The 22810-nt window shown below is 34.0% G+C and overlaps 2 protein-coding genes across 3 annotated transcripts in view; both read right to left on the bottom strand.

Annotated features, from left to right (window-relative positions):
- The window catches only part of LOC108734783 (junctophilin-1), a 75608-nt gene that overhangs the window by 16018 nt on the left and 36780 nt on the right, over nucleotides 1-22810 (bottom strand). Inside the window, exon 3 of the mRNA XM_025979654.1 lies at nucleotides 1800-2101. Coding sequence (XP_025835439.1) covers nucleotides 1800-2101 — 302 coding nt within the window. The remainder of the gene's footprint in view (nucleotides 1-1799; nucleotides 2102-22810) is intronic.
- Nucleotides 16663-19094, bottom strand: LOC112906074 (ATP synthase subunit gamma, mitochondrial-like). Of its 2 annotated transcripts, none has more exons than XM_025979702.1 (2): nucleotides 18662-19094; nucleotides 16663-17002 (listed from the first exon to the last, which is right to left on the bottom strand). In XM_025979702.1, exons 1-2 carry the CDS (start codon nucleotides 18973-18975, stop codon nucleotides 16687-16689), a joined length of 630 nt encoding a protein of 209 aa, XP_025835487.1. In that variant the 5' UTR covers nucleotides 18976-19094; the 3' UTR covers nucleotides 16663-16686. The 2 variants fall into 2 exon arrangements, with proteins under 2 accessions (XP_025835487.1, XP_025835490.1); XM_025979705.1 differs by having other exon boundaries at nucleotides 18762-19094.

Below are 22810 nucleotides of genomic sequence, written 5' to 3'. Positions count from 1 at the left end.
AATGTCATTATTTTGTACTTTTTAAAAGAATCAATTTGGGTACTTCTGCTATTATTCATCATAAATTCATTACATCGGCAATATACCTAGGTACATTTGACTTTGAAATCGCTCATTTATTCTATTTATCACCCTTTGTTTATTCCGTACAGTAACTTATCGAAAGTACGAAATGCAGATTATGATTTCGAACTTATTACTCCTGATCAGCACGTCATCGACAGTTTAGATTAATCACTGACTATTCCGGAAAGTGAGTTGATATAAAATATTAAAGAATAGGTATGCAGTAAACGAGTATCTCATTTCAGAAACATTTACTGTTGACTGTAGTGTTGCTAAATGTTTAACAAAGGCCTTATTTTTTTCACGAAGATCAAAGTGAATTTTAAAGGTAGATTATATATACATACGTGATAAGCTTGTAAACCAAATTAAAAATGCACAAATGGATGACACAATTCCAAGATATACATGTGACTGAGTGCAAGACAAATGTCCCGGAATGACTAGAAACTCCAGAAGGCTTAAGAAGAGGAACGACGAGATCGAGGAAAGACTTTAAAGTTATTATGAAAAATTTAGACTAGGATGTGAAACAAAAGCAAATTATTTTTGAATGACACTGGAAGAAACACTGTGTAGGATGTGTAAAGTCAAAGAGAAAACAATGAGACATCGAGGAACGCCCTGAAAATTATTATGACAAAATTTAGACTAGGATGTGAAATTATGGTAAATTATTTTTGAATGACACAAGAACAAACACTGTATAGGATTTGTAAAAAAAAAGAAACAGTGACACATATCTAATAAACGGAAGCACGAGGCTGAAAAAAGGCTTCAATGTTATTATGGCAAAATTTAGACTAGTATGTGAAGCAATGGCCAATTATTTCTGAATGGCACAAGAAGAAACACTATGTGGAATGTATTAAGAAAAAGAGAAACTAATGACACATATCTAAGAAGTGGAAGCACGAGACTGAAGAAAGGCTTGAAAGTTATTATGGTAAAATTTAGACAAGGACGTGAAGCAATGGCAAATTATTTTTGAATGGCACAAGAAGAAACACTATGTAGAATGTATTAAGAAAAAGAGAAACCAATGACACATATCTAAGAAGTGGAAGCACAAGGCTGAAGAAAGGCTTGAAAGTTATTATGGTAAAATTTAGACAAGGACGTGAAGCAATGGCAAATTATCACAAGAAGAAACACTATGTAGAATGTATTAAGAAAAAGAGAAACCAATGACACATATCTAAGAAGTGGAAGCACAAGGCTGAAGAAAGGCTTGAAAGTTATTATGGTAAAGTTTAGACTAGGATGTGAAACAAAGGCAAATTATTTCTGAATGACACAAGAAGAAACACTATGTAGAATGTATTAAGAAAAAGAGAAACCAATGACAGATATCTAAGAAGTGGAAGCACGAGGCTGAAGGAAGGCTTGAAAGTTATTATGAAATACCAAAACGATATACCTACTAAAAATAAAATAATTCCAAGTGATAAGACGCGGATCGCGATTTCGATTTTTTTGGATCTCATCAGCGCGTCGCAGGCAGCCTGACAGAACACAGACCAACTTTTACCTGTTGTCTTAACAGTGCGTTTTAGAAAATACTGAAAATGGCGCAGTAAACGCCATCTGTAGCACGATGCTACATTTTAGGATTACGTATGCTCCAACAACTTGCGATCGCGCACACAACACACAATCATATCAAAAATTGTATTATAAAAACCAAAAAATTCAATAAACATTATTATTGAATTACAAAACGGTTTATTTACCATCAATAGACTTCGTTTAATAGATTTTTCTCCGAGCGATCGTCTCCGCTGGGGTTCATCAGAATTCACAACAAGGACGAATCCGCCCCTGGAGTCGTCGACTCGACGGTCTCGCTTTTCAGCCGGGTCGGCTGCATTGGCGCCGGCAGTCGCAGCGCCCGCGGTGGCCTCGTTGCTCCGTAACGACGTAAGTGACGCCCGGAGCGTCTTGTTCCGGTACTTGGACGCTTTTCCGAACGGCGCGCTGTTCCGCACCCCGTATCCATGTCTCATCCCACGCAACCATTGTCCTTGGTACGTTCCTGCAAAGAAAACAACATCGGATTAACCTACTTCCTTCCGTCAATACAACTTCTTTTAAGAAAAATATTTTATTATCCTTTGCTTTGTCTCTACCCTCAGGATAAAATAGAAATATATATGTACCTCTGTTATCTGGGCACTCAGCAGTGTCAGCCAAGTTCGAAAAAAAAAGAAAAAGACAGTGTGTATATTACATGAACAGTTTCGACCTTTTGAACCTTCCGTAACTCATAACGTATTACACATTCAATTTTGCATTAAGGCTCTCTCGAACATCCAGCATCCAAAATTTCATGAATAAACATGTCATAGTTCTTGAGTTATGCTATATTTATCAAGAAGTTTTCAAAAAATCCCTGATGCAAAGTTGCCATTTTGTTCTATGAAGGTTGTACAAGACGTTAAGACAGTGCGCATGAAAACTGAGCATAGGTAACAGAAGTGAATGTTTAAATAAAGTTTCATTTGTCTACTTTACAATTTATAAACTTTCGTTTCCACTAACAAATTCTTTGTGTGTTCTTTATAAAGTCTTCGACATTTTTCCGTTATTTACAAAATATTGTTAAATTGAAATGAAGCTGTATTATATAATTCAAAATACGAGAAAATATAAATAGAAAGTACCTACCCGAACTTTTGAAAATAGAAGTATTACATACAGTGAATTACTTTTTGATTTATCAACAAATTGCAATTTTTGTATATTACTACAAATTATGTGTCAACAAAATACAAGCTTGCAGGAGGTGATAGGGCACTATTAAAACAACAAAATTAAATAAAAGTTACTAAAGGTTTGACGAGAAAAGCGTATTTGAAAGTACAGACAAGGGTCAGTACGGCCCTGGTAGGATCACGTAGGGAAATACGACATTGCAACGCTGCATTAAATCAACTGCTACTTAGTTGCATCCATGTTGTACTTCTTTTGTATTATTGTACTCACGTACTGTTTGTTATTTGTTAGATTAGATTGAATGTGATTGACGATGTTTATATTTAGGTACAACCATCCTAGAGTATTCTTTGTTTTTTCAACGATGTAGGCTTGTATTACGTATGTATGTAGACAGATGAAGTCATTAGAAGTAGGTCAATGTGTCAGTAGTCAATAAGTTAATGTATAATAATATTATCGCATACCTCAATGGTGGCATTAAAATTTAATAAAAATTCTATTACTGATCCAAAGGATATTAATTTACCTAGTATAATTTTTTTCTTGACGAGATGTATTATAAATAGTACTGTATACTACCAGCAATGCACAAAACAGTTATTTAATTAATTGTTATTACAATGGATGTCTAAAGATTATTGTGTGTAGTAGTGCAGTGGTAACCAGTTGATGTTTACTTTATTAGTCGCTCAACAACCGTCACTGTTTACATTTTCCATCGGTGTAGTTTTTTAATTATTCACGTCCAGGACCGTCTTCAGATTACAACTTCTTCAAGTTCTTTTACAATTGTTTTCGTCGCTTAATCACGCTCCTCTACTCACAATTCGATTACCACTTGCACCCTCCAAAGCTTGATTATTCAAAACTTCAGTAGACATACTCTCAGATTGATCCCGTTTAGATTTTAACAAAATTGATTCAGTATTTTTTTTGGAGCGAAACAATTAATAAAATTACTGTAGACTAAACCAGCTCCATTTTTTTTATTTTTCCTCAACAATTTTTGAAAACCAAAAGAGTGCGTTGTAGAATCTCCTCTGTTTTAGTTTTTGTTTTATTGACATTAACTTGTTCTTTATAAATATAAATTTGATAATGCTATTTCTATAATTTATCAAAATAGGAATAAATAGTAATGCCAGTTGGAAGAATTAAATCAGTTGTTATTTTAGAAATGTTATTTCAATCAGAATAAATCGATTAACTAGTTTTATAACAGATGTTAGTAGTTTATTGGTCAATTACAAAAGAATTATAACTGTGAATACCTAAGTGATATTTGTTCAGTTGCATTTGCATTTACGACAACACTAAAGTATGTTAGATATTGTTTTTCGTATAAAAATTAATTTTTACTTAACATTAAACATTTCAATAACTAATGAAGTTTTATCCTCTATGCTGCTATAGTAAATATTTATACGCATATACATGTAATTTACAAGAAAATTTAATTCACCTTGATACTATCTACATAAAACGTTTATAATTCACATAATTCTTTTTCATAACCGTAACTATTCCTAAACAAGCAATGCGTTATCTAGTTTACGTGTATGTCAGTTATTTATCTTTCAACAATTACGTAAAGAACACCATTTATCGCAAATATCATGATCACTAAACAATAAAATATTTTTTTTTAATATTCCCTAACAGCACGTTCTTTTTAACATTAAAGTTACTACTAAATAAACATTTCAAAACAGAAGTCAAAGCAGATAGCATGTAAGCTTTACTTTAGACCAGGGTTGGCAACCCAAATAATCTTGCGGGTCACTTTGGAAATTAATCATAACTCCACGGGTCGCATATAAAGTTATATATCTCCATATTACATTTAGATCCATGACAGACATTTTTTTGTATGAGACTGTTCACCGGTACCGTACCGGTGACTAAGAAGCTTATTAAGTGTATTAACATTAATCTTAAACTATTTTCGAACTTAAAATTTTACAGTATTGAGCTTTATGCAATATTCAAAAATTCAATTTCTTCGACTGATATTGAGAGGATTTTTATATACAACGGATATACCTAAACACCATAGTTTTAGCTAAAAACTAAGAGGGGGGGTGTTTATACGTCGAGGATGGTTATACGCCGAAATATACGTTTATTAAATCTATTTATTAAAACTAAATTAAAAATTTAATTCAATCATTATTGAATTAAATTGCTTAAAATTCATGAAATATGTATTTAATCTTCTAACTCAATTCTTGAATGGTGAAATTTTGAAAATTGATTGATAAATACAAGTACACTAATTACCAATTACCAGTGACCAAGAATTTAATAAACGTTATTATTCCATTAAGTAAATTATAAACAATAATTTTAAAAAAATCAATACTTAACATTTCAAACAACAAAGGGCTTATTACAAAGCAGAATATAAATGATTTTTTAGTTACACTTCACGATGTAATCATATATTACAACAAATTACTAAAGGTAAAAGTTTTCTGTTTTGATGAATGAATGTTTTACATACTAAACAATATTCAATTTTGCGAATGTCAATAGTTATATGGTAATCATGGCAGAATCCATGGGTTAACTACGGCTAAAGGATACGAAAGTAAAGTTTCAAAAATATATATTAATAGTTCACAACAATTGTTTCACCAAAACATTTTACTAAACGATCAAACTGATGTAAATGGTTCTCCTTTATTAAATTAAATTTTGCCTTCAAAAACTTAAATTCTAATCTTATCCCTCCCTTTCGTTGTTCCCACCCCATGAAATTTGTAAACTCTTAGTATTTAAGTTAATTTTGTAAAAGTTTTAATCACCTGAAGAAGCCAATGTTTTGATGGAATTTCAACAAATAAAGCCTTCTACCATTAATTAACTACAACCTAGCTATGAATTCCATACATTGGAAAACATTCTTTTTCAGAAGTAGAAATCATTTCATAATCTCAAATTCTTAATCGCTCGATAACACTTTCGTATAGAATTAATTTTACCTTGATAAACTGATAAAGCACAAACCGAAGTCATTAATAACCCTTTACTCTAAAATTTACTTAAAAATATAAGAAACATAAACAATATACTCAAAAGGCTTGTTCTGTCCTGCGTTCGTTTTTTCTTTTTGATATAATCTGATTTAGACTCGAAAAAAATAACGCAATCTCGCCTTTGCCTTGGGGGTAGTATTTTTAAATATTAATTCTTATTGTATTTACACACGGCAAGTAGACATAAAGAACAAGTCAATATGTAAATACAATAGTTCCCAAGAGAAAAGTTTGCTACTATTATTACCATTTGCTTAGTTTGTTATTTGTAGGGTCAATAAGAGAAAATAAACATCAGCACTGGTCCCAGGAGTAGGACCACTAGTTTATTATTTATCTTTGATTACATAACAGTTAAAAAAACGGATAAGATCCAATTGTAAATAGTAACTGTGACCACAACTGCAACACTTACTAAATCTACAATTTAAAAATAAGTTTGATTACGTTTGTAAGAAAACGTTAAATAATAAGTTAGTTTTACACCCGTAGGAAGTGGAAAGGTGCCAGTTCGGTATTGAATCCCTAAAAACACCCATTTTTGGGGCTCGATAGGTAATTGTTATTCCAGGGAAGCATATAATTGACCGCAGTATACCATTATCGTCGTAATGTCTTCGGCTCAAGAACTGCTTGGACTTGTTCCTACTCTGGCCCAAATTTACGTATCAAACTTAGCGAACAATAATCTAATCTGCCCTTAACTCTTGTTTCTGATACTCTCTTACTGACTCTTCATGAGCGTACCGGACGCCCGAGCACGTTAACAACAGAGGAAAACATTGATGAAGTGAACAAAATAGTATTGGCCAATCGTCGAATCACGTTGCTGAGGACCCAAACTTATCGATGGCTCCTGCTATTCGATTTTCACCAATGATTTGGGGATGAGACGGATCGCCGCGAAATGTGTGCCAAAATTGTCCAATTTAAACCAAAAACAACATCGCATTAACATTGCCATGGAGCAGTTGGACTCTGTCCACGACGACCCAAATTTGCTCCAGAGGGTCATAACTGGTGACGAATCATGTGTTTATGGTTATGACGTGGAAACCAAAGTTCAATTATCCCAATGGAAGCTGCCCCACGAGCCAAGACCGAAAAAAGCGCGCCAAGTTAGGTCAAATGCGAAGGTATTGCTTACAATTTTCGTCGATTACAGGGCGTGATGCATCATGAGTTATTGCCACAGGGTAGAACGGTCAATAAAGAATATTACCTGCAAGTTATACGCAATTTGTAGGAAGAATTTGAAACTTGATGTACTACTTCGTTTTGTTAGTATATTAAGTCCCTTTTGTTGTTGAGTTGAGTTGTTCATTCTATGTTGCCAGTAAGTCAGTATAAACTTTAATAATTGTTATTGTCTTTGGTATGCTTGCTTTTAGTTCTTTGGGGGAAAAGGCGCTGGTGAAGCATATCAACTTCATTTTATTTTATAAATTATCTAAATGGTATGATTCTTAATCATAAAGAGTTTATCATTTCCAGTAGGTATAGCAAAAGTGGCAACTAGATATGAAATTAATTTTAGTGCTGATACGTACGTATGTATATTGGGACTTCTGGCAGAACAATTTTCGAAAGTATACCTATGTAAACAATTATCTGCTATTAAAAACAAAAAAATCCTTCTAATGGCATGGTAGGTCACTGTATTAATGTTCCGCTCATTAGATGTTAACAATATTAGGTAAATTGGAAACAGATGTAAATATTACGTAGACAGGCAGGGCTAGTTTCATTCTTATCTACGAGTAGTACCTGACAATCAAAGGATTCAATTGCTATGCCCACAGAAGATTAGTGGCTTAAACATTAGGAATGCGGAAATGGATTAAAGTTTGTTAACCTATCGCATGTTCATACAGCCTGTTGAAATTTTGAAATTCTGGGTTTATAAGTGACGTCAGGTTACTCCACACGAAGCTGTTAAAAATATATTCTAAAACATTAGACAATCGGTCAAATCTGGCACAGTTCCCATGGCCTTGGTGTTGAAATGCCGACAGGAAAATTTCTTGTAGGTAGTAACAGCTGAAAATATTGCATTTTCGAAACAATTCGGTGTTCTATTTAGTTTAGCGTGCGTTTCATAGACGAATGAAAAATCAAGAGACAAACTGTTCTACCATTACATAGGTTTAGGGATGTAAATATACCCATTACGCAAAAACAAACTATTGGAAAAATCGCCAACTTTCAACTTTTACTACCTCTCCTCCATCGATTAAAAATGCATACTTATATCTGGAAAATTAGGATTGAAGGGTAGGTTCCTAGTATTAACATCAGTTATTCCCTCCGGATAGGGCTGAATCTAATCATAAGATGGAATTAAAACTAGCCCCTGCAATCAATTCACAAAATTTTGTAAAAACTAATCATCATCATCATCATAATGTCATCAGGCCTAAGACTGCTTGGACACGTACCTTCACTCTTTCTTATCCTGAGCTAAACTTCGCATTTCCTTAAAACTAGAACAGCCCACATCCTTAACTATTTGCGAAGAGTAATCTAATCTAGGTCTACCTCTACCCGTCCTAACTCCTGTTTCTGCCTCTAGTATATCTCTGACTAGCCCTTCATGCCTGAGAAGGTGTCCTACCAACCTATTTCGCCTAATATTGAGTTTTTATTTAGAGAAAAAACAGATCATCATCATCATCCATCATCCCATACATTGCAAAGAAAACCAGCAGTTGCTTAGATTGTAGACAATTTCCTCTTTTTTTAGGAAATAATTTCCCCAAAATATTTATACTCCCCACTGACTTCCCTAATCAAAAATGTACAGCTCCAATTCGGGGGACATGGTTCATATACATTTCTGATGTCCTCAAACCTCTATTACATACTGCTTTGTGCGTTAGTCATATAATATACTCAAAATTCTCTTTGTTGCACTTTTGTATGTTTTTCTATTTAATGTTAAAGCATTGTTGATCTTCTTCTGGCGCGTTTAATTTCCTATTTTATGATTCCTTCCTTCAGGGCAAGCTTGATCTGCATAGCTGTCTGTATAATGTATATGTAATGTTATAATGGTATATTTTCCAAAAAAAAATGAACAAAGAAGATAACCAGCCTTATACGACAAAAGTAAAAAAAAAAAACTATAGTGATTGTAATGCGAAGGAGCTTGCCGCACTCACTCTGTGGAAATTAAAAACTGGTTCCGTAGTAATAGTGGGCTGGTTATTGGATGAATTCAGTATCATCTATTCTTATGTTTTTTTCGTCTCTACCCAATCAATTTTAACATTGCCTCAGATGCAGATATTTTCTTTTTTAAACAATAGTTTAGTTCGTCATCATCATAAGGTCGTCAGTCCTAGGACTGGTTGGATACACACCTCCACTCCTTCCTATCTTGAGCTAATCTTCGCATTTCCCTGAAACTAGAACATCCCACATCCTTAACTATTTGAGAACAGTTATATAATCTAGGTCTTCTTCTACCACTTCCGTTTCCGCCTTTAATATGACTCTGACTAGACCTTCATGCCTGAGAAGGTGTCCTATCAACCTATCTCGCCTATTTTTTATTGACTTCCATAGAGTCCTCTGTTCTCCTATTTTTTCTAATACCTCTTCATTTCTAACCTTCTCTATCCTCATCATTCGCAATAAACAGTTTAGTTTGCTAATACGACCTTAACCTACTAAAACCGACTAAACTGTCGTTGAACAATCTAGTTGTAGTGCATGCGTAGCCTTAATGTTACTCTTTTAATCGATCTTAATGTCTTCATTTCTGTTGTTCGGCTTATGCTTTTTGTTTTCGTCGTTTCTACAGCCTAAGTTAATACTGATTTCATCACTAACTTATAGATTCCGAAATTCTGAATTAAATTTCAATACTCCTGTATTTGTTTTTCCAAACTATGCCTCTCAAATATCCGGCAATTCTTGAAGCTTTGTTTGCTTGTGTGCGAGTTTCCCTATAATCAACTCTCTGAATTATTATTTTCATTCCCTGATAATTACATTTCGAGCTTTAATAAATCGGTTGGTCGCACACTGCCAGTTCACATCGTATTAGCTTTTTTGATATGACCGTTCTGTCTGCACAATAAACCTTGCTGCTGTTATTTGGAATTTATATATCATCCTTTGTAAGTCATTATCATTTTTGTCCAACAATATTACATTTTCCGCATAACACAGTATTTTCATTGATTTCTGCCCCATTCTGTATCCTCCTTGGGTTTCATTCACGCTTTATATAATTTGATCCATGATTAGATTGAATAGGGTAGGGCTCAAACAATATCAGATATCTATATTTTGTTAATATAACATATCTCCATCTTATAAACACATACATTTACTGATTTAGGTGAATTGTTGAACATATACTAAGATTTTCACTGCAGTTTAGAAATACGATCCTTTATCGTCCTTTTTAGTAAGTCCGAAGACATGAAACTGAAACGTAGCCAAAAGTACGCCGTGGCAGGCTGACGGTCAGGGTCTCCTAGCAATTAGCAACTAGTCTGTCAATGAGCATAGGTACCTAGAAATTTCTGCCCGCAGTTTCTGAGCAGTCCAGTAATACTACCGCACTAGTAAAACAAAAATTTATAATATTATTACAACAATGAGTGTAGCAACTTCAATATTAATAACTCTGATTTCTGCTAGATTTTCCTTTAGATCCTTGTGAGTGAATAAAGAACCAGTGCTTCAGTGCGCTCACCTTTATTTGATATCTAACTACTGCTAAATACTGAGAAATATACAAAAACCTATCTTGCACATTTTTGAGTCTAGGGGGACCAATTCAAGTAACTAATAAACAACGTGGACAGAGAAATGTGGTGTTATTAAAAAAAAAAAATTAGAAATGAAGAGATATTAGAAAGAGAACAGAAGACTCTAAGGAAGTCACTACGAAATAGGCAAAATAGCTTAGTAGGTCATATTCTCAGGCATAAAGGTCTAGTCAAAGACATATTAGAGGCAAAAACGGGAGTTAGGAGGGGTAGAGGTAGACCTAGATTAAATTATTGTTCGCAAATAGTTAAGGATGTGGGTTGTTCTAATTTTTGAGGATATGCGAAGATTAGCGCAGGATAGAAGAGTGGAGGTGCGTGTTCTACCAGTCTTGGAACTGACGACCTTATTATGATGATGATTGAGCTACTAATAAATTCTAATGTAGTATCCACTATAACTTACCAAAAATATTCAAAATTAACCGTCTGACCCTCTATTCATATATATTTTTATTGGTTCAGTTTATGTTGGTTTAGATTTAGAAAGTAATTTTGTGGATAAAACTGACACACTAAGGTGGTCTAAATAGCATTTGTCGAGTAATGAAGTACAATTTCCAGATGTGGGCAATTTGCCATACAATACTAACGATAAAAAGTGCAGCAATTTCTTACTTTATTGCTCCAACGTCTACGATTGATGGCGCATATACATATATGTATATAGGCATTCCCTTGATGTTTCGTAACATTTATAGTTTCGTCTTTTTCCAGTAAGCTGAATATCGTATTTTACAATACTTCCACGAATGTTATAACGATAGTTTTTCTTTGACTTTAACGTTTATTTTTTGCGATATACTTAACCAACTTCAAAGCACGTGCTTGTATTTTTGTATCAACAAGAACTAAATGAGAGCAAATTAAGAATTGTTAAAACAACCTTTCTGTAAAAGATTTCAAGATGATGACTTAGCGGACGAGTCATGTAGAAAAATTCGAATTTTATTTTCATTACAATCAAACTGAATTGAAAAGTCTGAAGTGAATAACGATAACTCCATGGGTGACAATTTAATAGTACATGCATCAGACGTAGGGCTGCCATCCGTCCGGGATTCCCCGGATTTGTTCTAGTTTGAAGGGCGCCCGGGGATTGTCCGGTAGGGGTTTTTAAAAAGTGTCCGGATGTACACTTTTGTTGTCAAGAGAAATTTAGTTTTAGTAATTACTTAAGTACTTTTAATTTACAATCAACAAATATAGGGATTTGGATACCTAACTAAATGACTGAAAATATCATTGGCGTAGCTTATTTTAAAGTATTATAGTTAGTTAGTTATTAGTAGTATCATATAATAATAGGATTAATGCCAAAAAGGAGCGTTTCTAATTATTTTTGTTACCATATTACCTCAGAAAGAACGTTTAATTATATTGAAAATGTCTATTATTTGTTGCGGTTACATCCGTACTTAATTCGATTTTAATAACAAGCTGTATAAATGAATAAAAATTAAAAAGCTATAACGATGTTTTTATTTTTGTTGCAAAAAATATTTTTTCAGGGGTGTCCAGAGAAAAACCATATTTCGCTGAAAGGTCCTAGATTTTTGCCGCGTTTATCCGGCGTCAGCAATTTAGGTGATGGCAGCCCTAATCAGACGTCGTTAGTTGGATGATGGAAGTCAAAGAAATTTCTGACCGCTTTACTTTCAGCTTTCGATTGAATAAATAAAATGCAGCAAATTTTAGAAGCTTCTACATTGACTTAACATGGATAATTATTGCATTTTTTCAGTTATTATATTGGTTTTATGTAAAAAAAAAAACACAACTGACTGCAACAAAAACAACAAGAAAAAAGGAATTCCGTTTGGGTTATATCTCTTTAACATATTGCTAATAAATTGTTTCTAAACGTTCGTAACAAAACAAGCATTCGCGACATGCCAATATGTTATTTTCCGTTTAGATGTCGACTTATTTTTAACTTAAGGTTTGCTATTAATGAATGAATTGACGTAATGCACCACGAACATACACACTCGAAAATGACTAAAAGTCTACATCATTCTCAACCAGTTATTTGTAGCCACCTTAGTCCAAAAGCATTCGCTCCGTGACTTATCTAAACGGCTAACTTGGAAAGCGCTCATTCCAAACTGCTGCCACTGAAAAATGACAAACAATGCGTATCATTCTAGGAAGACTAAGTAATTAGTCATTTCTGATAGTTATTATAAATGTTAACGAAAAAACCAAGCACCGTAATCCAATTCCTTTTTTGAATAAGTAGTTGGCAATTGGTAAACGAATTACTTTATAAAAGTACTTAGAAATTTAAATGTATGTAATTGATTTCGAAGTACTCATCATCATCATCATCATCATCATAAGGTCGTCAGGCCAAGACTGGTTGGACACGTACCTCCACTCTTTGCTATCCTGAGCTAAACTTCGCATTTCCCTAAAACTAGAACAACCCACATCCTTAACTATTTGTCAACAGTAATCTAATCTAGGTCTGCCTCTACCCCTCCTGACTTCCGTTTCTGCCTCTAATATGTCTCTGATTAGACCTTCATGCCCGAGAAGGTGTCCTACTAACCTACCTCGCCTATTTCTTATTGACTACAGTCCTCTGTTTTCCTATTCTTTCTAATACCTCTTCATTTCTAACCTTCTCTAACCACGATACTACTGCTCCTTTCGTCCTGAATTTTCTAACTCATATTTTTATATTTTTATATTAACTTTTTCCCTACTTTTTTTTTATTGCCNCCGTACTCGTAACATACACCCTCAACAATCTTTTTCGAATTTCTAAATTAACCGTTCGCGAGCATAGAAGTGACTTCTTTTTATTGAAGGCGACTCGACCCTGTGCTATCCTCTGCTTTACATCCCTACTACTCCTTCCGTCCTGACTTATCTGACTTCCTAGATACATAAAATCAGCTACTTCTTCTAATTTTTCGTCTCCTATCTTTATATTCGCTCTGCCTATACTTTTTCTTCCCTTGCATACCAGTGTATTTGTTTTACTTTTATTTATTTTCATACAATATTGTTTTGACAATACCGCTTCTATTTTATTTAAAGCTAATATCTGTAATTCCTCCTTGCTAGATGCTAATACTGCTATATCTGCAAATCTAAGCATACTAATATTTTGCCCCTGTATATCTATCCCTATAGTTGTACTGTCTTTGATGATGTTGATCGCATCTTCGATGTATAGATTAAAATTCGAAGTAGTCGGTAATTTAAAATCCTTGGATTTTAAAATGTAATCAGATCTTCCAGAACTACAGCACTTTGAGTAAGGGCTTGGAGCTTAGGAGTTAGAGTGTTTTTGATTAATTCTTTAGGGAGCTTTGGCGTTTAAACTTTCGTAGGTGCAGGCTAAATTTGAATTGTAATTAAGAGAATAGTAGATAGGCATTTGCGGGTTTATTTACTAAACATAAAGTGTTTTTGTTTTGCTTCTTAGTTTAGACGTTTTTAGAAGGTTGTACTTGAACTTTTGTGATAAAAGTGGGTCATGTCCAAGAGAAGTGCTGTATCTTTTTATGTAGACTGTATCACTATTGCCTGTTCCAGTTGAATTTCACATCACATTTAAACACTTATAGATGGAAATAGCGAAAACAATTTAAGAACTTTAGAAACACTATTCCATATCAGAGATACTCCTTAATTCTACTAGACTTATCTTCGCGAAAAAAAAAATATAAAAACCAGACGTACTATTCCTAATAATTGATCGATTCAGATTTACTCATAAAGGCGTATGTCTAAAATAATTAAAGACTTTGCCTTACTAATGTAAATGATTCGACTATTCCCATTCAATCAGTTTCACTCAACTTCTCACTCATTGTCAGTACATTTATTCACCAATACACATGATGGGTTTTGAATAAATTAAAATGGACATCAGCATCTGCTAGACATTACACATCATCCTTTATCTATTTTTAGTGCATTAAATAACCGGGTAATTGTAAAACACCTAGCTGTCTGTGACGTTGTTCTTTTTCCAATCATCAAGGATTAGTTGAAAGAGAGAATATTTCAAACAGATACTGAAGTTTTAACTGCTTTTAATCAGACCTGTTCCGATCTCCCAGAAGAAAAGAAGGACATTTTTGACGATTGGTTTTTACGCATGGCTGAGTGTATAAACTGTGATAGAAATTCTATTGCAAATTTATATAGTGAGCTAACTACTTTTACTCTATCCAAAAGAATTTAAATAATGATTACTATGCGATATTTTAATCGCAGTTTAAAGCACCTTGATGTAGAACATATTTTTATTTAGATTGTGTTTTAAACATGTCAACCCTGGTACTTAGTATACTTTTATCATAAAATCGAAAGTCCACCCGTCACGTTTAACAGATCAAATTCCTCACCAAAAGACCTCGAATCCCTAAACCCAAATCCCATACTTAAAGAGCTTTAGCCCTTGAAGCCCTAATTACTTCAAAAGCAATTATAGATTGAAATCCTTAAACATTTTGGAATTATTTTAAGGGTTATGAAAAGCTTGAACGCCTTTGAATCACAAATTACACAGCATTTTTATATGTAGACTAATTCGATTACTAAATCCCAACTACTTGTTCCTAAATGATGGGGAAATACATTTTCAAACATAAAGCACTAAAGCTCTACGCAGCGGTAACGTTTAATTTGAGAAAATGACATTAACATCTTAAACTTAACCGGAACATCGACAAAACACAGGTGTTTATGAGGTTAAACGGTAGAACAAGACACTAACTGCATTATACGACTATTATAAGTTTCACCGTCAGTAGAAACGATAAGGACTGCTCTGTGAACTCGACTTACTCTCTATTTTCCAAAATTCCTCGTAATGCAGCTATTTAGATTAAGATATCTCGACTTATTTGTCTGAATCATACGTTTGCATACCTTACAGCGGCCTTTCGCTACAATAAATAAGATTTTAAGACTAAGATAATAAATCGATTTTCGTTTGGATACCGGCCAAGTAGATTAAACGTTCAAGTTATGGAATAAGGATAAAATGTGTACAACCAGTGGCTTGTTCTAAATATAAGCCACGAGGCGGCATGAATTGGAAGAAACAACACAGTAGGTAATAAGTGACAGAATTTCCGCTGAAATTTATTAAATAAATACAAATTTATTTATGTTATGATAATTTCAGCATCGGTTACCATTTTAAAAACAACTGATTGGTTTTCACTAGAAAATAAGTGTATGAATAATTGTCTATGTAGAAAATATTTTCAATAACTGCCAGCTTTTGAGTCAAACGTGGCACATATCTAAATTTGAAGAGAGGACCGTCTTCAAACAGTTTATTTACTATCATGATTTAATCATCATCATCATCATAAGGTCGTCAGTCCTAAAACTGGTTGGACACGCACCTCCACTCTTTCTTATTCTGAATTTTATTCTACTAAAACATCCAACATCCTTAACTATTTGTGAACCGTAATCTAATCTAGGTCCTCTTAACTCCTGTTTCTGATTCTAATCATGGTTTAATGGAAAAAATAAATCTTATTTAAATAAGTTGTCAATTTTCTTGTCTTCAGTTTTACGAGCGACATGACCTAGAGGTTTAGACCATTACTTAGCATTCGGGAGGACGCCGGTTCAATTCCAGGTCCGTCTACCTTGGTCCAAGTTTTTCTGTGATTTTCTTGAATTACTTACGCAAATGCTGGGGCGGTAATATTCCGCAGACAATCTTTCATTCTCTTCTGTCTTCATTTCGTCCGTCTCATCTTTCTCACCAGAACCACCACCCACCCATTCCCACGATTCCTGAAAGCAGGCTGAAGAGGGCCTTCCGCCCTACCTTCCGGCATAGTCCGGAGGGACTGCCCGTCCACCAGCATTACTGGCTGNTTTGTTAGGGCTACACTATACATGCCGGAGTTGCCTGTAACGATTGTGTGCATTGAAGCGCGCTCACGGCTCAAGCGATCCCCACTACGAACTCGACTACGTGGCCGAGTAGAGGGGGGACATCCGTTGCATGATTTCGTTACATAGCAACTCGTATGAAACGAACTTACCCTACCGTGCGTAAAGAAGTTTCACTTAAAAAGTATTAATTTCTGTTACCTGTAACATGGGGTTACAGTTGTTTTAAATGAAACCATCGAAACGTAACGATTATGAACAATATAATTATAATCGACTTCATAATCAGAACGAAGAACCGCGTTAATCAGTTTTGCTGCATCACCAAACACAGCCGGCACCCTGCCGATATTGACTGCCGCAAATAAAATATTTTTTGGATAATATCTCTGCATAATAGATCTCGATTTGTTTCCAACACAGAATACCATAATATTTTTCTTATCTGATGTAGAATCAATGAGTTGCATGACCTTTTTAGCTACACTACTATGAACCCCGCCACAGAGCCCTCTGAAAAGGATTATGATGAAATTAATAATTAGTAAGAACGAATTAAGTTCTTGGTCAGTAATTTATCGAAACTGCAACACGTGGGTCGCGATTATGATCTTATTTGATCTCATCAGCACCCCATGAGCAGTCTCGACGGGGGCAACGTTTGATTGTGATTTAATGGATGTATGTTCATTCTTCTAAAGGGTATATCAACTCCTTCAAGAATCTTAAATAAAGCGGGAAGTCAAAGGCGTTTCAATTATCTTTAAAAAAATGCTAACACTATAATTAATGTGAAGACCCAGATGAAATTAAATAAAGAGTTCTCCAACAAGTTTTATTGATTAAATATTCAAATTGCAAGCCATTCACTTCCATACTGTAAACAAATCTTTATTCAATATTATTTTGCAGTATTCTAAGGATTATTTCACTACATGCAGTCATAATTCGTAACGTAGATCTTCTAATCAGGTATGTTCCATTTTATAGGTAACTCTCTTTAAATGGTGTCATAAAAATTCTGATTCAAAAAATTACATACAGGCAAAACGTAGCATCATTTTCTTTAATGTGATTGTCATTTTTAAGAATCTCCGCAATGCGGGGGTAGGTAGAATTCGTCAGTCGAATTCGTCAGTCGAATGATGCGGTGAAAAAACGGGCCAGTAATACCAGTTTCCTAAAATTCCCGCCCATGTATTCAGCTTTCTAGAAACTCTCTCATAATTTTGCAATTCAAATAACTCCAACAGCTCCAATTATGTTTGTTTACTTAATCATTAAGAAAGAACGTGCATTCGTAAATACAGAAAATTGGGACAACGAATTACTACGATCTGAATCATCTTCAATAAGCTCTTACACGAGAGATGAATCTTATTAGGTATACGGATAGAGTCGATGTTTTCTTACTTTTTTACAAGGTTTTCACATTTAATTGTTGCACAGCACAAATATATCTGCGCTAGCATATTGGGCTCCCACGTCATTTAAGATTCTTGAAGGGGTTGTCACTCCCTTTGGGAGAACGAAAATCAATAGATGTCCCCCTTAAAGAAAAAATTGACCTATTTCAGGGATTCCCGAAAAACAATGCGGTTGAAATTTTTCCAGGTTGAATGTCTCACATTCACCGCATTCGGTTAGGCAAGTAGGCACTTTATACTAAGGTCCTTGCTTAATTCTGTTAATCATTCCCAAGAAGTGGATGAAATTTTGGAAACCTTTATAATATTTTGCAAAGAATCAAATTGGCCTTTCCTACACGGAGAGAACTAAATTTTTATGACAACGTAAAACTTACAATTTTTGATTGTAAATGACTTAATTTGCCGTAGAAATAGTAGAATTTATTAGGTGACTTGTAATAATCTCAATTTTGACATGTTTTTTTTTTAAATCATTTCAAATTTCTTAATTATTACAATCTAATTTGTAATATCAACTAAAATACCTAGTAAATTTATTTCTGCTGAGATTTTATTTTTACAAATTCGGATCCAACTTGTAATTTTTATTATTTTCGCTTACAAAGCAACGGGCTAGTGGGATAAATTGTAAATATCGCTTTAATATTTCGGTAAATTTTCCTTTTTCGTTTTCTCCTTGTAGTTATTAATTATCAATAAATTTAAAACACGATGTGAAAAATCCCTATCCTAATAGCATTACCTATCGGATGTTACGGCAAATAAAACTTTTTTTGGAGGTTTATCTGGGTGTTCAAGTTCCTTTGCCTCTATTTTAGGAAAAAAATCAGTTGCGGCTTTACCCAATACTGCAGCTTCTTTAGCTTCCCTTTCAGCCCTCGCAAATTTAACTGTAGCAACCATTTTCATTGACTTTGCTATTTTACCAATATTGCCAACAGAAGTTAAACGATCTTTAAGTTCTCTTAAAGTGGCCATGGAGCGAAAAGGAACATTGTGTTTTACTTGGTATGTATTCAACCATTTACTAAACCGCGACATCGTTAAAAAACACATTCCTTTCCCTTTCCAAAAATAGTATATAAGTATGTAAAAATCAAAAAATATAAAATAAGATTTTCACAAACGTTGCAAAAAACGAAGACATTGTCATTATTGACAAAACCAAAACTTTATAGGTTACTAGAATTGTAGTAAAAAATTTATTGTAATATTCGACGCTGCCAAAACTAATATTAAAATAAAAATGACACATTTATTAAACGGCTATTTATTACAATTGATCGTATTTGTCTTATTCCTAAATCTGAAAAGGTTACAATTCGCAGTTTTATTAGGTAAATATTAAATCTCCTTTAACTGCAATTGTTGTAAAAACATAAAAATATTTTCGAAAACCCAGTAATCCTAATACTGGCGTATTTTTAATCTACACCCCGCCACAATTATGGGAGCGCAAAAAAAAGATCGGTTTTTTAAACAGATTTATGTTTTGTATTACAATAATCAGTTGTGCTCAAACTATCTAAAATAAGTCCTACTGTAACTTATACAACATTTCTTTTTGGAAAATTAAACCAAATTACAAGAAATAAAGATTGAACTTGATTTTTTTCCTTAAAACTTCCCGAGATAAAAATGTTCAGTCTCTTAGTCTCTAAAAGCCAGACTCGAGTCTCCGTCTCTCATCGAGTCTCTCTGGTGTCGCTGAGAAACTGTCAAAAAACTGTTTAGCGTCTCTGAACGACAGACTCGAGTCGCTCATAGAAAGATCCTCATTTNAAAAAAAATTTTTAAAAACCTTGTTTTTCTTGGTCAGGCCGGAAACTTATCAATCCACCCTCGTATATCGTACAATGTAGTAAATGACAAAAATTGAGTGCACTTTTTTAAAGAAAAAAGTCCCTAGCAAATAACAAACATACAATACAATTGTTTCAAGAAAAAACACGAAATTGTGCCATTTGTATTTATTTCTTCTAAAAATGAAAGATTATTCAGTCGATTTCATCGATTCCGATGCACCAATAATTTCTATAAGTTCTGTGGTAATAGCAGACTGTCTCAAACGATTGTAAGTAGTTTGAAGTTTGCTTCTCATGTCACTCGCATTTCGACTTGCGTTGTCCATCGCTGTCATACGAGACGCTTGTTCCACAAAATTTGCTTCTTTGATACAATAATAAAGAATAGCGGCCATGCTAAACTCTAAATAGCTCATATTTGTGAATACATCTTTGGATGTTTCATATGCGTCAATTTTAGGTGCTTCTTGAATTGCCGCTACACTATAAATATAAAGTACGCGAATTACATTTAACTTTAAAAAGACTGCAAAAAGAAACCGATAAAATTATGCTCAGCTTTCATCGATAATGTGAGACCTATCACACTTGAAATCCTAGGTTGGGGAGTATGTTCCATGAGTAAGCACGCTAATTATATTGTATCGAATTTCGCATAATCAGTGAACAAGAAATAGTAATTTCAATAATGGTCTGATACATTAGAATGGAACCGAAAAAAAAAACTAAAAATTCTAAAAAGATTATTACTAGAAAATATTAAAGAGTTAGGCGAGATAGGTCGGTAGGGCACCTTCTTTAACAATAAAAGGTAACGAGTCATATTAGATGCAGAAGCATAAGGTAAGAGGGTCAGGGATTAGAGGTTGCTCTAGTTTTCGAGAAATGCGAAAAGGAAATCAAGATAGGAGGAAGTCGAGATACGTGCCATCCAGTCTTTGAGCTGATGAGCTTATGATGATATGTAATTATCCTGAAGATCATTAATAAAATTGTAATGGCTACGTTAATATATACATATATGTATGTATATTATATTAATATTCACCTTCATGATTATAGGGTTGTCAGTCCTAAGACTGGACTTGGACAATAGTGATTTGATCTAGATCTACCTCAACTCCTCTTATCTCCTATTTCTACTTCTAATATCCTTCCAAACCCTAGACAAAAATTTTCAGTCTCTCGAACGATAAAATTGTTAATTCAGAGATTCGAGTCTCTCACAGAGAGACTGAATGAATAAAACTGAAAAATTGAGAGACTCTGGTCTCTCGTAGAAAGACTGGGATCTCTGAAATATGTTGAAGTTTTTAACCATATGTCTAATATCGAGACACCACTTATTGAGAGATTCGAGTCTCTCTCTCAGCGACACCAGAGAGACTCGATGAGAGACGGAGACTGGAGTCTCGCTTTCAGAGACTCTGCGAGACTGAACATTTTTATCTCGGAAATAGCCCATCATGCCTGAGAAGGTGCCCTACCAGCCTATTTCGAATTCCCCCTGTTCGCCTACTCTTTCCAATACCTCCTCATTTCTAACCTTCTCTAACCACGATACTACTGCTCCTTTCGTCCTGAATTTTCTAACTCATATTTTTATATTTTTATATTAACTTTTTCCCTACTTTTTTTTTATTGCCTACCAACACTGTTGCTTTACTTTTACTATTTTATTTTCATGCCATGCTGTTTTGTCAATACCAATACCGCTTCCATTTTACTAAAAGCTATCTCTAACTCCTCCTTGCTATATGCCATAGAAATCTAAGGATACTACTAATGTTATGCCCCCGTATATGAATTCCTAAAGTTGTCCTGTATTTAATGATGTTTTATTATAAAATGATACCTACTGTTACCTGCTAAATAAATACACATTTTTTTATATTATCTGTGGACCGATGTAGGTATTGTACAGTACTGATTCACCTTTATCAGAAGGGCAAATATTTGGTCATTCCAGTATATCATTTTTTTGCGTGCCCAATGTATCTATCCATTATCATACCTAAAGGATATTTAATAAATTACCCAAATTTCCTGATAATTTTAAACATTAATTACTAACTAGGTACCGGATAATCATAAGTAAGAAAAATTAAAATTAAAATGAAAATCTGCCTCATGAAGTTTGTTGCAATATCTAATAGTTAGTGCAATTAAACAAAAAACCTCCAGATGTTGTGATGTAAAAAGATTAGATAGTGGTTTATTGGTTAAAACATTACCTAACTAACCTAAATACGCGTACATACCATTTAAACAATTTTACGACATTGTATGTATGGTGTGAATGAATATTTTTAATACCTTTAGCTCTACTGTTTATGACGATTTCGCAAAAACAAAACGAAATCTAATGAATACGATATTGTTCCCCTGGTCTTTCGGCATCAGCTTTAATGGTTAAGGTAAGAAAAAAAAAATTTAATAGAAGTCACAATTTCTAGCGTTTTTATTATACTTAGAACAGATTTTTTTCTTAATCATATAAAGCTATTCCTAAGCTTTGAAAGCTAAAAAACCAACAAAATACTACTATGATGAAAAAAGTTTTAACCTCACAATCCTAACGCCCCAAAAGCATCGAAAATCGAATATACGTAATCCAGGGAAATTCCAAATTCGCGATACTTTTTGAACAGACCTCATACAAAAACATAAAAGGAATCAAGGTTTTTAGGTTTAAATAGAATTTAAAGAATTTCGGCTCGGATACAATTATAAAAAAAATACAACGTGTAATTATACAACACGCTACTGAAGTGAAACTTCTTCAAACACACAAACATACCGGGATAGGGGTTAAGGAATTGGCGTCAGTGGCGTCGTTTCGACTGTAGAGTGTAGGCACACATACAAATGCATTCATACATTTTGTTAGGGCTACACTATACATGCCGGAGTTGCCTGTAACGATTGTGTGCATTGAAGCGCGCTCACGGCTCAAGCGATCCCCACTACGAACTCGACTACGTGGCCGAGTAGAGGGGGGACATCCGTTGCATGATTTCGTTACATAGCAACTCGTATGAAACGAACTTACCCTACCGTGCGTAAAGAAGTTTCACTTCAAAAAA

Source organism: Agrilus planipennis, unplaced genomic scaffold (genome assembly GCF_000699045.2).
Source record: "Agrilus planipennis isolate EAB-ADULT unplaced genomic scaffold, Apla_2.0 scaffold80, whole genome shotgun sequence".
NCBI classification, from domain to species: domain Eukaryota; kingdom Metazoa; phylum Arthropoda; class Insecta; order Coleoptera; family Buprestidae; genus Agrilus; species Agrilus planipennis.
The sequence above is the reverse complement of the archived record's forward strand: the minus strand, read 5'-3'. Positions and strand labels throughout refer to the sequence as shown.

Bases quoted from the DNA above. Each gene is read 5' to 3' on its own strand.
- LOC112906074 (XM_025979702.1), bottom strand. From the start codon at position 18,975: ATGTGTTTTTTAACGATGTCGCGGTTTAGTAAATGGTTGAATACATAC. The intron at 17,003-18,661 runs GTAATGCTATTA...AATCCTTTTCAG, and splicing joins TTTGCCGTAACATCCGATAG to AGGGCTCTGTGGCGGGGTTC.